The following is a 16824-nucleotide window of genomic DNA, read 5'->3' as shown; positions in this document are numbered from 1 at the left end:
AATGCTTAAATAATACATAAATAAAAATTTAAATCTCTTACCTTTTTAAGACTTGATAGTTTGGGTCTTAGTGAACATCAATCATCATCATCATCATATATAAAAGCTTGAAACAATTGACACTATTATTCAATTATTTTAAATATTACAATATTTAAAATTGGAAAATGTATTTTGAGTTACTTATATGTGTGTGTAAGAAATGATTTTTAATGTTATTGACCTATTTCAACATGTTATTTGTAAGAACTAAATATATAGGATAGATGACAATCATTCTTCCCAACTACCAAGTTATAAGCAATTCACCATAATCTCTTATATGAAGAAAGTAATATATATATATATATATATAAACCTATTTTTAACTTTAAATCTATTATACATAAAGAAAAATCAAGTCAATTTATATATATATTAAATTAAAAAAATTAAACAAATATTTACACTAAAAAAATTATCTCTTTCAACATAAAATAAATCTTGAATTATAATAATTATCTTATTTTCTTTATTATTCATTTTTTAAAATTAATTAAATATTATATTATTATTAGAATTATATATTTATTTATCTTTTACCTTGAAATTAATATTTCTTCATCTCTTATTGTCTATTTATCTCTTTTATCTCTTTCCTTTCTACTTGAAATCAATATTTCCTAATCTCTTACTTTGTATTCTCGTTTCATATGTTAAAAATACATTCATGGAAAAACCAAATCATCATTATGTTTATTTCCATTAACTAACTTATATAATCATTAAAAATTAATATTAAAATATATATAAATCGAGTATTCGATATATCAAACACTAAACATTATAATCTTTTAATAATTCACCATTAAACGCAAACTAATCATCACATAAATCATCATGCTGAATTATTTATGTTACACTCAATCTAACCATCACATAAATCATCATGCTGAATTATTTATTTTACACATGGTAGTTGCCAAATAATTTAAATAATTGCTATAATGATAAAGTGCCTTTCTGAATTATTTATTTTACACAAGGTAGTTGCTAATAAATTTAAATAAATAATTTTTATTATATAAAAGGACTATAATAAATGCCCACCTAAAAGTAGTATAGAAAATTGAACCACCTAATTATAACGACCACATGATATGCAAAACCTCTACAACACTCCATTGAAGTGGGAATTTTTACAAGGCTGAAGACAGAATATTCAACACCCCAATTTCACAAGGTCCTTTGGAGTCGCTCCCCCCTAGGGAGTCACATGGCCATGGGGAGCTCCCTGCTCACATATTCCAAAAGCTTCAATATCTTGAAAATATTAATGTTTGAAGCTGTTAATAATATTTATATTAATATAATACCAAAACGTTTGCCAGTTTGGCTTTGCTTCTGCGAAGAGCTCCGGTTTTTCCCACCTACCAAACAGAATTCACACTTAAATCCTTGCAAGAGCTGCAATAGCAGCAGAAATCTCGAATACATCGATATTTCAAAACCTGTGAGGTTCCATCTTGGGAGCTTTCCACAGCACCGAAGTGCTCGAGTGAGGGAGCTTCTTGCTTTCAGTGGAAGAGGTTTTTGGGTTCTATGGTTATATATTGATATCCCAACTCCTGTGAGGTTCGATCGTGGGACCTCTGAGTGTTTAAGTTTCTTCATTTCTGTTCCAGAGGTTTAGAGTCTCTGTGGTTTTCCTTTTGTATCAATGGAGGCTGGGGCGCTGTCGAGAATCGGGCTCGCGGGTCTGGCAGTGATGGGCCAGAACCTAGCCCTCAACGTCGCAGAGAAAGGCTTCCCGATCTCTGTCTATAATCGCACAGCAAGTCGCGTGGACGAAACCATGGAGCGCGCCCGGGACGAAGGCGACCTGCCCCTAAAGGGCTATTACGATCCCAAGGACTTCGTGCTCTCGATCAAGAAGCCCAGGTCGGTGATCATCCTCGTCAAGGCCGGGGCGCCGGTTGACCAGACAATCTCCACGCTCTCCGACTACATGGAGCCTGGCGATTGCATCGTCGATGGGGGCAACGAGTGGTACGAGAACACGGAGCGGCGGGCAAGGCAGGTCGCTGAGAAGGGCTTGCTGTATTTGGGAATGGGGGTCTCTGGCGGTGAGGATGGGGCTCGCCATGGCCCGTCGCTAATGCCTGGTGGCACCATCGAGGCTTACAGGTGAGTGAAAATTTTAGTGCCCGGCTTTCTAATTGCTGTCAAAATAGATCACCTATTGGAAATAGGTATGACCTCATTTATTTTAATTAAATGAAAAGACTTAAATTTCCATTTTCCCTTCAATGGCTTCTTAAATTTTCATTTCTCATGCTATGGCGCCTTTAAAATTTTACTCCGCCACAGGTATATCGAAGACGTCCTCACCAAGGTCGCTGCGCAGGTCGATGACGGGCCCTGCGTTACATACGTTGGCAACGGAGGGGCCGGGAACTTTGTCAAAATGGTCCACAATGGTATAGAGTATGGAGACATGCAGTTGATCTCCGAAGCATATGATGTGCTCAGGCATGTTGGGGGTCTGAGCAATCAGGAACTGGCGGGGACCTTTGCGGAGTGGAACAAAGGTGAGCTCGAGAGCTTTTTGGTTGAGATAACTGCCGATATTTTTACTGTGAAGGATGATCATGGCGGTGGGGAGCTTGTAGATAAGATATTGGATAAGACCGGAATGAAGGGGACTGGGAAATGGACTGTGCAGCAGGCTGCAGAGCTCTCTGTTGCAGCACCCACAATTGCTGCCTCGCTTGATTGCAGGTATCTCAGTGGCCTGAAAGAGGAGCGCGAGGCCGCTGCGAAGATTTTCAAAGAGGCCGGTCTGCCTGATCTCTTGGTTGGTGGAGGTACCGTCGACAAGAGGCAATTGGTCGATGATGTCCGCAAGGCGCTGTACGCGTCAAAGATCTGCAGCTATGCACAGGGGATGAATCTGCTGCGCGCCAAGAGTACGGAGAAGGCGTGGAATCTGAATCTCGGGGAATTGGCTCGTATCTGGAAAGGGGGCTGCATTATCAGGGCTGTTTTCTTGGATCGGATCAAGAAGGCCTATGAGCGGAACCCGCAGCTTCCGAGTCTCTTGGTCGATCCGGAGTTTGCGAGAGAGATGGTTGAGAGGCAGGCTGCTTGGAGGAGAGTGGTGAATTTGGCAATCAGTGCTGGAATCAGCACCCCAGGAATGAATACAAGTCTTGCCTATTTTGACACTTACCGCCGTGCCCGGTTGCCTGCCAATCTTGTCCAGGCACAACGGGACCTGTTCGGTGCACACACCTATGAGCGGATCGATCGCCCTGGTTCTTTCCATACAGAATGGACAAAGATTGCTAAGCAGAACAAAGAATACAAGTGAATTTGCTATCCAGGTTCAAATTATGCTTCTGTTGACCAAATTCAAATTCTTAAGCAGGCACCCTGAGTTCTGCCCGTCAGTTTTGAATTTCGTTTGACATATAGAGCTATTTTTCAGTTAAGCGCATCTTTCCGGCCTTTTTTCTTATTTCAGTGGGCATGGTTCATTTATGACCTGATTTTAGGAAAATTGAAAACTATGGGCTTTTACTTTTTCCAAATATTGCATCCAATAAATGAATGGCATTGGAAGAAAGTTAATGGTTTTAAGTTTTGAGAGTTGATTGTTTTTGTTTCAATATTTTTCAGATACATTTCTCATTTTCTTTTAAAATGAGAAGATCCTGCCCTTTCCTATGCAATTTAATAATGCTCGTGGTGATTTATTATAGTGTTTTGGTGATTTATTCTGATATTCTCGAACTTGTTTATATTTTTGTTCTATAAAAATCTTCATTTCTTTTACCTTCAAGCCATATTATTTGATGGGAGCATAATTTGTTTCAACCACAAGGTGAACTACATTAATAAGAATACTTGAAATGACTCGAGATGAGCATTCTTTTGTTAAACAACCAGTTTAGTGAGTGTGTATAAGCAATTAACACTTAGCTATCAATATCTGTTTCACTCTAGGTTCAAGTGGTGCAGCAAACTTTGCTTTGCCTTTATATGCCTAAGATGAAGTAGAGCAGGCAAGATGTCTATGTCGTTTGATTGTTGCACTCACAGGAGTTGTGCATTTGTAATAAATTTTTAGTAATGTTTATTTCCCAAGAAATATAAAATCTTGTTGTAATGTTTATTTTTCAAGAAAGATAAATTCTCTCTTCATGCTTATTAGTTGAATGATGATCCATAGTTAAATTGACTGAAAATTATAAGTGGACTTTGCTGGCTGTCTGTTACAAAAACGTGTATTACAAGTCACAATAGTTTTCTTTGCCTACTCTTTTTTCTCCACTAATCGGTTACATATGGAACTAAGCAGTTATTGCAAACAAAGAGGATCAGGCTTCTCCATAACATGAATTTGCACCTTGCACAGAATACTCTATTACTGAGTTATAGCAAGACAACCCTAATGTCAAATTCCCTTTCACTCGCATTTATTTATTGAAAAGAACAAAACATTTTCATTCAATCCTGTCATAGTAGAAAATACATGAGAACCTTTATTGTTTTTACATATCTGTTGGGTTGAGGGAATTGTCATACCACGTCGTGTGTATGATCTGCACCCTAGAGTTTTCAATAATCCGAGACCCCTGAGCAAATATATTTTCAGATGAAAGCCGTTTAGAATAACTACTGTTTAGATCATGTACAAACACAAACTGATATGTGAGAATGACCAAAGTTAGGTCTTCCTATTTTAATTGCATCTAAGTAGAACTCCTCCTGGATATATCTTATCAAATGCTAAAGCTCTGGTGCATTATAAATTTCTCCAAGGAATCCTTACTTAAGCAACAGTGCAAAATCATCCGGTCATTGCTGGCCTGAGTAAGTTAGCATCACTGAATAATGAATTAGTCACATCTCTTATGTGATCTTAACTGTGTGAAGTGTCACCGGTTTCAAATGTATTGAGTTCTAACTTCTGACTGCCATCATTTGAAGCAAGTCCAACTTTCTTTGTTGTTTATGATATGATATGTTAATAACAGTGAGCAACATACAATACTCACAGATGAAGCTTTCATGGCAGCCCCAGCAATCCCTGGAGGAAGATAGAGTCCAGTAAATGGAAACAATAATCCAACTGCTATGGGGATACCCATTATTACATTATACTCCATAGCCCAAGAGCAGTTAAGTCTGATTTGTGTGAATGTACTCCTTGAAAGGTCAATGGCAGTAATGACATCTTCCAAACTGCTTTTCATCAGTACTATGCTAACAGCTGCATGGGTATATCTGTACCAGCAAGAATTACAACCACATCAGCAGCCACTAGTGCTGGAGAATCGTTGATACCATCGCCCAGCATTGCAAGGAAACAAGTGCTCTTTGTACAAAGCTGAATACTTTTATACAGTGAAATGTTTAGAGCTCTACAAACCTTTCTAATCTTTTTCAACAGTCATACTAAAAATGCACATGACCAGGATCAAAATATTGGGAGGAACAAATGCTTGAGGCTTAGGGGCAAAAGGAAACTGAAATGTAAGTACCTTCAAATGCACATGACCCGGACAAAAATATTGGGAGGAACAGATGCCTGAGGCTTAAGGGCAAAAGGAAACTGAAATATAAATACCTCCAACTCTTTCATTCTCTTCTTTTTCCCAAGGGAGAATTTCTTCCATGACCATGACAATTCCAACCTGCTTGGCAATGGTGTTTGCAGCGTGTCAATTGTCTCTTATGACTATAATACTTTTGACTCATCGATTTTGAAAATGGACATCACATCTTGTGAGTCTGGCTTAACTGAATTTGACTTTGCATATATTCCCGCAATCTCTCTAGTTATAGACACCAAAATTCTAGTTTGAGCAATCCCTTTAATCTCCTTCAAAATGTCATAAGCATCTTCAGAAATAGTGATTTCAGAACCTAACATCAGCTTGACATTGCCTATGAGAATATTTTGATTTACTCTAGCACTTAGACCGTGGCCAGTTATTGACACAAAATCTTGTGCTTGACATCTTGCTTGCCTCGACCGTCGCTAGTTATTGACAGAAAATCTTGTGCTTCGGGCATCTTACTTGCCTTGAACTTTTCTCTCAAACTTTTGGTATACTTAGCCACAGCTTGGGCGAAAGGATGCTCACTGTTTCTGTGGAGCACAACCCGATATTTAAGTTAGCTAATGAAACATATAATCCCTTTTCTTTGAGCATAATAAAAAATGCATAATGCTTGCGAATATTAATTTAGGTAAAGGTTAATCATTGTTGTGTTTATTGATCCAAAGTGGATCAATGATATCTACATATCATTGATGTATGGATTAGAGATTATGATTCAAACATCTCAAGGATGCTTTGATATTGCCAAATTTTGGGACATTTATCTTTCGATACATTTTTGAGGCTTTGTATAATGTTATTTTGGCCTTGTGACGCCTTGGGGTTTTCTTAATCCTAGAAAAAGATTGTTCTTTTAATTGAGATCTTTCTAACAAGCTATAATGCACTTGAATGTTTGGAACTTGGCAAGATAATGGCCCAAATGTTTACTGCATGTCCAAGTGGTGACCATGTCTGCTTACCATAATTTGAATATGAGGAGTTAGTAACAAGTATGAATCCACTAGAGACAACTAGTGGCATCATGAAGGTTCCAAGAGGGTTTCAAAATAAGCCTAACCCCAACTTTAATTTTAACTAATTAAAAATATAGTAGGAGTGGGGAAGAGGATTCACCTTTTTTGTTTCCATGGTATTAGCACGAATGTGGAGGAGATGCTAACAATACATATTGTAGAAGACCATAGTATAACCACACTTAATAATAAGTTTGGAAAGCTTTGTATTTTGTATTGTAATCTCCATAATATAAAGAGATAGAACAGATAATCCTTTATTGAATATTGGCTTTTTGATATGGGTTTGTAGGGTAAATATCCGTGTTCCATTATGTGTCTTGCTATTGTAGTCCATTTCATGTCATAGTAGTTAAATAATCCAAATGGTGTATTTTTATTTTTGTTGAATTGTGAACTAATCCAAAAAGATAGTTGTATAGTCGAGTATAGGCTCTTTATAGTTGTTTAAGTTTAGAATGTTTTGATGATTAGTCGACCATTGAAATATCCAAGGCAATTTGCATATCATATTGGTATCAAAGTGAGGTTATTTGGGTGTTTGGTGGTTTGAAGCACAATATATATTTACCAGATTTGGAAATGTAAATCTACATGAGAGTTGTACCTTGTTGATATGAGATTAGCACGAGAAGGGTAAGAAGCAACCACAATCTATGGAAATTAACTAAGAGCAGTGAGAATGACTCGTCAATGAAGACAAAAGGAGACACACGAGTGTGGAAGCTCTAGTAGTTGATATTTCCAAGAGCATGACCACGCTTATGGCTACTCTTGAGAAGAATATCAACCCGTTTTTGGAGAAGTCCGAATTTCATGAGAAATCAGAAAATCATGAGGAGTTGAGCGAAAAGAAGAAAGAATTGAAGAACAAAAAAGGTGACTCCAGTAACTTATGTTCTCAACACATATTTAAAAGGGAATCAAAGGTCAAGATCAAGCCCTATAAGGTGAGGTGGACATACTTAATTTGAATCATTGGTTGTAAGAATTTGAAGTCTATGTCAAGAACATAAGGATCATGGATAGTCATTGTCACCATGTCATCTTGGGTGAAGACGAATAGTGACTCACTAACAAAGAGTTCTTATTTGACTTAAGCTAGAAAGCCATGCACATGCTTGTTGGGAGAGCCACATTGAGGTCTGTAGAATAATAGGGAGATGCATAAGTGATTAAGTGCGAGTTATTCAAAGACCTCATAAGCCTCAATTTTATCTATTAGGTATCAAGAGGACTAGGAGATTTGGTGGCATTATTATTGACAAATGCAAGGACATAATGTACAAGAGGAGTTTTAGAAGCAAGCCATCTAGTTGGGAATAAATCCCTTGGATTCAGATGTGGTCATCAAGTGTCTAGCTGGTCTAAATAGTCACATAAGGAGGCAAGTTATGCTATTTAAGCCATGAGGGTTGTGTATGGACCGAACACATTGAATTCGATAAAAGGGGCAACCGAATGGTTTGAAGTAGACAGTCTAGATCTAACTTTCAATAAGGGTGAGAAGATGAAGCGAAAAGGAAACAAATAAGAAGATTGCTAATTGCACATGTATGTAACGGTCCTAAGAACCATTATGACCATTGCAACACTAATGATTAGATAAAAGAAAAAAAATTGGAAATTATGTCCAAAGTTGAATGATAAGAATTGCAAGTAGGAGAATTCCAAGGAGGAGGGTTTTCTAATGGAAGTGGGAAAGGAAATGGTAAGTAATTTAATTGTGGGCGAAAATATTGCGTGTATAACAATGTAGAGGGACATGAATCTAAGTATTTTCCAGCTTAAAGAAAAGAAAGAGATGACAAAGTTGTGCCATATCAAGATTCTAATAAAGAAGAACAAGGTAGTTGCTTTGTTAGATTTTGGTTCACACAAAAATCTCATTGTAGAGGACTTGGTAAAAGTAAACTTGGATTAGAGATGCATGATCGACTTCATCCATACCTTTTAGGTTGTGTGAATAAGGATGTAGAGTTAAAAGTTACCAAGTAATGTGAAATTTTGCTGTTAGTGCAAATTTGATTAATGAAATAGAAATTGGTGTAGTGACCCTTGTTGTCTACAATATAGTGTTTGGGAACCCTTACTTGTAATATGTATATGAGGGGTGCTATCTTCATGAGAAGGGCCGACCATAACTTCCTAACTAGGAATGGTAAACCATTTATCATTAATGCAGACAAGGGAAGTCTTAAGATCTCTTTGGTGAGCACTAAGTGAAGAGATTGATAAGCTCAACTAAGAATATGTAATTTTCCTGGGAGGACACCAATTCCACCACTGTGAAGACATCCTTTGAAGGATATATGAAAGAACATAAGCAATAATTGGAAGAGCTTTTGCAGGTAGACAAAGAAGTGGTTCAAGATTTGAAAAGAATGCCAACTAAGAGAAAAGTAAACATGAGATATGGTTGTTTACAGAATCTCTTGCGCCAAATACAAGATTGTATAAGTAGTTCATATTAGAGTCAGATGAAGGGAAAAATCAATATTTGGAGCAAGGAGCCATAAGGTCAAGTACATCACTATGTGATTTCTCATTGATATTGGTTCTACAAAATGACAATACTTGGAGAATGTGCATTGACTATAGAGCTCTGAACAAAATCATTCTCAAGAATTGGTACCTTTTACCTTTGAATTGATGACCTTGTTGGATTGGTCGTAACATGCAATATACTTTGTCAAATTAGATTTTAAATATAGATATCATCAAGTCAAGGTGAATGAAGGATATACTTGGAAGACTATTTGTAAGATGAAGCAAGGTCTCTAGGAGTGGTTAGTAAATGGTTCTAGTAATGCACCATTTACTTTTATGCATTTAATAATGATATGTTGTGTTTATTTCCAAATTTGTTTGTCATGGTATATTTGGAAGACATATTAATTTTGAGTTCTACTTGAGAGGATCATCTCTTACATTTGAAGGACGTGTTAGAAACATTGAGAAAACATTAGTGGCTAGGAAACATAAAGGAGTGTGAGTTTTCTCAGTGGTGCTCAATGCATATGGGACATGTGATTAGTGGAGGTGAGTTAGATGTTGATCCTACAAAGATAGAGGCCATTCTTAAATGGCCCATTTGTACTAATGTCATAGAACTTAGGAGTTTAGTGGGAGTTTCCCAATATTTAAGAAAGTTAATATCATCATTTCAGTTGTGACAACATGACTTCATTCTATAACAATTTGTTGTAATAGTTTCTAGTGGGATAACAACCATTGAACATCCTTTGAAGAATTAAAGTAGAAGATTAGACTTCAAGCCTTGGTCTTGACACTACTCTACTTGTAGAAGCCTCTTGGAATAGAAACTTATGCTAGTGGGTTTGCTATGTTAGAAAAGCAGAAAGGCATAAATAATTTATTATATAGATAATTACTTGTGATTATTTTATCTTAATGTTCTTCTTTTATCTTTTAGTTCATAAAGCAATTACCAAGACAATAACACAAGGACAATAGATGTAGGCGAACAACCAGGGAAAACCCCTATCTAGGGGGAAACCCAACCATCAATTCTTCCTTCAATAGTTTCTCGAGATAATCCAAGGCTCTAGACCCAGACAGAGACTCCCTCCACACCAAGTCAACCCTCAATCCTTCATGCAGATGACAACCCTTCATAAACAACTTCGACCTACCAGCATTAGCAACAATTTCGACCCAGGAGCAGTAGCAACAACAACTTCGACTAAAGTTGGAGAACTTCAATCTCTCTTGATACACTTTATAACTGAGTGAGAGTTGTCCCAAAATTTTGATCTTAAGGTCTTCTCTAGAAACTCACACTCCTTTCCAGCCCTTTTTCTATCCCTTTCTCATGTTCGCACTTTTCCAGCTTACAACTTTAGAAATCGATCTATGTGAGAGAGAATGATATGCTTCAAATGAATTTGAACTGCATTGTATTTATAGCCTTCTAGGGAGGTCGAATTACTTGTCTTGAGGCCGACTTGGTGCGGAGGGGACTAAATTCATTTTTGACTCAAAAACAATTCTTTTTACATGATTCGAAATCCCAAGAAGGGTCTCTTTAAATGGATAATGACTCTAATGACTCAGAATAAATCTTAGAAGTCCTCAATGGGGACTTTGACCTAAAACATGATGACCCAAGCATGAAACCCATGCTTTAATAAGTCATAATAATAATAATAATAGTTTCTTCATTCTTTTGATAGTACATCTCAAATACATTTATGAAGACCGAACCTAGTTACATATTTCAACACTCCCTCTTAACTAGGGAGGTATTCATCAGTACAAGTACAAGGAATATCTTAGAACACATGAACCATGAAGACTTTTAGGCACCACAATGCCATGGACTAGATTCTTGACCAGGGAAATCTATCCAAGGTCCTCCAATAGTTTAGGCACCGCAATGACATGGACTAGATTCCTGACCAGGGCAATCTATCCAAGTGAGATTGAGATGGACTAAAGATTTTAGCATCTCTAGGTACCATCAGACTTATTTACTAACCATAAACCCAAGGATCTAGGTGCGTATCCGAGGTCGGAGCTCCATGCATTAGAGAACTTTTGAGGTTTAAAATGGGCCTCCTAAGAAAAAGGTACAACCAAAATGAACTTTATAAGAACCAATAAGATTCAAGATGATGATGTCAACCATGAGGGATGATTCACCATTTTTGGAGTAAAAAGGTAAAAAGATTAAAAAATAATAAAATAATAAAACTATTTTTTCAACTCATATTTTCAACTTTATCTCCCTAAAGTTTTACTCAAATTTCGAGTGGGAGTACTCGTTGGATGCAAAATTTAATTCTTCGTCCAAGGAATACCCATGTTGCATACTTTCAGTGGACCTTGCTACACGAAAAATGATAAATACATGAAAAACATGATTGCAATCACATTTTTCATATATTTCTCATTTTTCGTGTAGCAGGATTAATCGAAAGTACGCAATATGGGTGCTCCTTGGATGATGAATCAAATTATGCATCCAATGAGTGTTTCTGTTTGAAATTTGAGTAAATGCATAGGGAGATAAGTTGAAAATACGAGTTGAAAAAATAGTTTTCTTTTTTTCCCTCTAAAATTTGATGATGTAATCTAATTTTATTTTATTATTTCTGCTATTATTTTATAATTTTCTTAAGAGGCCCATTTTAGATTTCAATATTCCCCTAATGACCAACGCCACCCTCCCTACTTCGGGAACTAGACATCAACACAAAGTGTCAGCGAGATGTCCTCCCACGCAATGTCTTACACACAAAGCCTCAATTTCCCAATTATTCCAATCGGTAACAAATCCTCCCCGATCAAACAAATCAACAACAAATCTCTCATGATCACACTGATAGACAACCCTAAGCATGTAAAACATGTTATCAAACCTTCGAGAGATTTACATGTACAAAAACAACCCCAATTAGTAACAAAATTTGAAATGTACATAAATAGATACAAACCTCTCGGGTCTTTCAGACAACTTGATGTTGCTTCTCAACTTTTCGTAATAGGACTTAGATCTTTCCTAATGAATTTTGACAAAATATTCCTCAACCATACAACTTCCTTTCCTACTTCTTATGTAGCAACATATTCTACAAATAGATCCGATTCTTCTTATCTCAACAACCCTTCAAAGTACATTCTCCAATTTCTTCTCTCATTTATGGCCTTCACTAAAACTTACGGCTATTAGCCTTGGTCTAGTGCATGACACATAAAGTAGAGAACCATATCCATCACTCCCTCTTAATCAAGGAGGATCTAATCATTCCTATACAAGGCATATACCCAAGCTCCCTCTTAATGTAGGGAGATCCAGGCTCCCTCTGAACTTAGGGGGCTCAACTTCTTTTCTAGGACACCAGAGAATCTTTCATGGCTTCCATCCTTCTCATCAGAGTTATCACGATCATCATCATTCACATCATGCTTATCATATCAACTTATTTTACGAACATCTTCATCATCTTTGAAGATTATGTATCTGCACATCTTAGATAACAAGTACAACCAAATCTATAGAAGCATGAAGTTAACCATATCAAAATCATGCAAGCATTCAACTTTAGACATCAAAATACTTAGTTACACGCAAGAGACATATACATTTCAACTTTTTTCTAGGGTTTCTGTCATAAACCCTAGACTACTTCATCAAGACTTTGAGCATTTCATAACAACTTCTATTACATCTAGGGGTTCAATATTTCTTCCAAAGGTATGACATACCCTACTACATCATATTGCAAACCCTAGAAACAATTCAAACAAATATAGATCTACAAATTATTTAACAACTTTTAGAATTCATATGTTAGACTTCCTACTAGGATTTTATACAAACCCATGGAATTCAACAATCAAAACCAATCAAGGCCCAATCAACAACATGACTAGCTTCCACTAGGATTTGTTATAAACCCTAGATTTTATTTATTCTCAACAATCATAACTCAAATTCAGAATTCAACAATCTTACACAAATCTCAAATTATCACATTGTCGTCATATATCAGAGATTTGGACTTCTGCTAAGGCTTAATTACAAAACCCTAGAATTCACAAATATTATCATCCTAGAGAATCAAACTTTGACTAGGGCTTAGATCCAAACCCTAGGACTCATGACCATCAATAATTAGGTCAATTAATATATCTAAGATTCCATCATCATGCACAAGCATATCATAACATGTGTTAGTCAAACCCAACTACATAAATATCAATAAGAGTTAAACATATAACAAACTTGATCAGACTAGGGTTTGATAAGACAAAACACACATGCCAGGGATTTCTTTTCTAGGACATTATAGGGTCTTGCTTATACACCCTACCAAACTCTAATGGTCTAGGGTTCAATACAAAACATAACAAACCTTAAATTATCAATACTTCAAAGGTTCAGGATTTTAGACATTACCACTCAACCCTAACAAGTTAGGGTTTCCATAACCACCCCAAACATGAATTCATTAGAACATCATGCATTTTTTTTTCAACAATAACCCTAAGTAGGTTATGCTTTCATGCATAATCATTGACATACCCTTAAGTTAGGGTTTTTCATAATGAACCTTTCTAGGGTTCCACAAGGGTAATCAAAGATACAAGGAGGATAGGTTCATCTAATGATGAATCACTGAACCAATAATTTTTAAGATTCAAGAAAGCTAGACAAAAAGATGTTAGTAATAGTTTATCAAGAATGAATATGGAGAGAGAAAAACTTGTAATTCAAAACATACCTCTTGTTTCTTAACAAACCTTGTAATTCCAATGCTTTGTTTTTGTGAGGCCTTCTTCCTTGAGTCTTTAACAAGTTTTCCTAAACAAGAAAAATAAGAGTAGAAATGTGGTTAGTATTTCATGCAAACAAAACTAGATAAGGAAAACAAAAAATGAAAATGGTAATAGAATACTTATCTTTTGAGGTTGGTAAGGGCTCCCTCCAAGCTTGAGGGATACCTATAACCTTAAGAAAAAAAAATGTATTTCCAAAATATGCTAAACCAAAAAACTAGAAATTAAAGTGAAATAACAAAAGCTTACATCAAAAGACTTTAGTAATGTAAGTCCCTTAAATCCAGTTCTACGGACTTAGTCTTCTTTGGAGATCCTTCTTTAACTACAATGGCTTGATCCTTGCTTCTCTTCTTGTTGTTTGGATTGTTAGGACAACCACTTCTATAGTGACCCATCTTGTGGCATTGGTAACATTCTATTTTGGACATATCAACCTTCTTTCTTGGCCCTCTTGACTTCTTGGAGTGCTATTTCTTGTGAGAGGCGGAATATGCATTTGAAACCTTTTTTTCTTTGTTGTTGAATACTAATGAGATTCTCATCTCTTCTTGGGCGCAAGCATTCCATAATTGTGCAAAAATAGGAGATTCTTTCCAACTATTGAGACCTGAATCAAATAACTCCAAGTAGGTGGTAATCCCAATAGTGCAGTAATTACTAGCTCATTTTCCGGTACAATTTCATCTATGGCTTGAAGTTCATCTCTAATCCTTGATATTCGTACAAATAAGGAAGCCACAATATCATCCTTTGTCATCTTAGCAGTCCTTAACTCATTCTTCAAGCTTGCTACTTGACCAATGTTTTTGATAGTGAATAATTTTTTTAATGCTTCATACATTTCTTGAGGATGGTCTGTATGGGACAAGGTTGTCCTTTATGCTTTCTACCATCAGAGTCATAGCCAATATCTCCAATTCTCTATACTTCACCTTGTCTGTATCACTATATTCTTCGGTAGGTTTCTTGACCTTCCCTCTAACCACATCCAAGACCTTGTTATTTTCAAGAATGAGGTCAATACTCTTCTTCCAAGATCTGTAGTTTGATGCTCCTTCCAATTTGTTCCCACTCTTTAATGCGTTAGACATTGTCCTTGAAGACAGTGAGTTTCTTCTCTTATAAGAGCTCCTTATATGATCCCTAGATCAATCCTTTAGATCCCTTCTAGTAGATACTCGAGACTGCCTTTTTCCTCCTTCATCTTAGCTCTAATAACATGTTAGAAAATAAAATAGGTAGAAATATTTTATTATATAGATAATTACTTGTGATTCTTTTATCTTTTAGTTCATCAAGCAATTACCTAGACAATAACACAAGGACAATAGATGTGCAGACAATTAGGGAAAAACCTCTATCTAGGGGAAAACCCAGTCAACAATTCATCCTTCAATAGTTTCTCGAGATAATCCAAGACTCTAGACCCAAACAGAGACTCCCCCCACACCAAGTCAAACCTCAATCCTTCATGCAGATGACAACCCTTCACAAACAACTTCGACTTACCAACATCAACAACAACTTCGACCTAGTAGCAGCATCGAACCAACAACAATAGCAACAACAACTTCAACTAGACTTGGAGAACTTCGATTTCCCTTGATACACCTTAGAACTAAGTGAGAGTTGTCCCAAAATTTCGATCTTGAGGTCTTCTATCCTTCTCCAGAAACTCACGCTCCTTTCCAACCCTTCTTCTAGCCCTTTCTCAACTTCACACTTTTCCAACTTCCAGCTTCAGAAATCGAACCCTGTGAGAGAGAATGAGATGCTTCAAATGAATTTGAACTCCCTTGTATTTATAGCCTTCTAGGGAGGTCAAATTACTTGTCTTGAGGCCAACTTGGTGTGGAGGAGACTAAATTCATTTTTGACTCAAAAATAATTCCTTTTACATGATTCGAAAGCCCAAGAAGAGTCTATTTAAATGTATAATGACTCTAGTGACTCAAAATAAATCCTAGAAGTCCTCAATGGGGACTTTGACCTAAAACATGATGACCCAAGCATGAAACCCATGCTTTAATAAGTCATAATAATAATAATAACAATATTTTCTTCATTATTTTGATAAGTACATCTCAAATACATTTATGAAGACCAAACCTAGTTACATATTTCAACACACTAAGGGACTAGCATTAATGGATGGGAGGAAATTTATTTTCTATTATTCAAAGCTATTCAAGGGAACATAATTGAAATAACCTACATATGAAAATGAGTTCTATGATTGAGCTTGAAGAAGTGGAAGCATTGTTTATTGGGTAAGGAGACCATCTTCCATATTAATGTTCGACCTTTACAATACTCATAGGATTATATAGTAAACTTGAACATGTAAGACACTATAAATGGATGACCTTTACAATACTCATAGGCTTATAATAAACTTGAACACGTAAGACACTATAAATCGATGGGATTTTGGAAACAAATTTATCTCTTGATTAAATATAAGAAGGGCACAAGCAAAAAGTTGGTTGATTTCTATCTAGGCCATTAGCACCAAAGATTATAGCTCTAGGAGCCATTGACCCATGAAGGATATAAATAGAAGAATGCAAAGGATAAGTACTTTAGGGGGTGTATGGATAACTTCAAGGAAAAAAAGGACAAACAAATGTTGATTATTGCTTCCAAGATGGGTTACTCTCCAAGATGGGAAAGCTTTTTGTACCAAAGGAAGAAAGAGTACCATTATTATGGGATGCTCACATCTCCAAGGTTGTTAGCCATTTTGGTGTTGGAAATATTGTGGTTAACTTGCAAAGGTATGTTTATTGGCTTGTGATGTAGGAAGAAGTGGCTAGATTTATTAAAGGTTATTATCTATGTTGTACAAGACAACTTAGTAACAATGAACAAGGACCATTTAGTACACT

General features: G+C 36.2%; 1 protein-coding gene across 1 annotated transcript; it reads left to right on the top strand.

Moving 5' to 3' along the window:
• Positions 1-1285: 1285 nt before the first annotated feature.
• LOC149186399 (6-phosphogluconate dehydrogenase, decarboxylating 1, chloroplastic-like) lies at positions 1286-3742 on the top strand. Its single transcript, XM_089410992.1, has 2 exons — positions 1286-2166; positions 2350-3742. Exons 1-2 carry the CDS (start codon positions 1700-1702, stop codon positions 3350-3352), a joined length of 1470 nt encoding a protein of 489 aa, XP_089267118.1. The 5' UTR covers positions 1286-1699; the 3' UTR covers positions 3353-3742.
• Positions 3743-16824: the final 13082 nt, after the last annotated feature.

Source organism: Pinus tabuliformis, chromosome 3_1 (assembly GCF_031772625.1).
Source record: "Pinus tabuliformis cultivar Carrire ecotype Pingquan chromosome 3_1, CPIR1, whole genome shotgun sequence".
Classification (NCBI taxonomy): domain Eukaryota; kingdom Viridiplantae; phylum Streptophyta; class Pinopsida; order Pinales; family Pinaceae; genus Pinus; species Pinus tabuliformis.
The sequence above is the reverse complement of the archived record's forward strand: the minus strand, read 5'-3'. Positions and strand labels throughout refer to the sequence as shown.

Excerpts from the sequence above, each read along its gene's own strand:
- LOC149186399 (XM_089410992.1), top strand. The coding sequence starts at position 1,700 with ATGGAGGCTGGGGCGCTGTCGAGAATCGGGCTCGCGGGTCTGGCAGTG. Across the intron at positions 2,167-2,349 it reads GGCACCATCGAGGCTTACAG|GTATATCGAAGACGTCCTCA; the intron begins GTGAGTGAAAAT and ends ACTCCGCCACAG.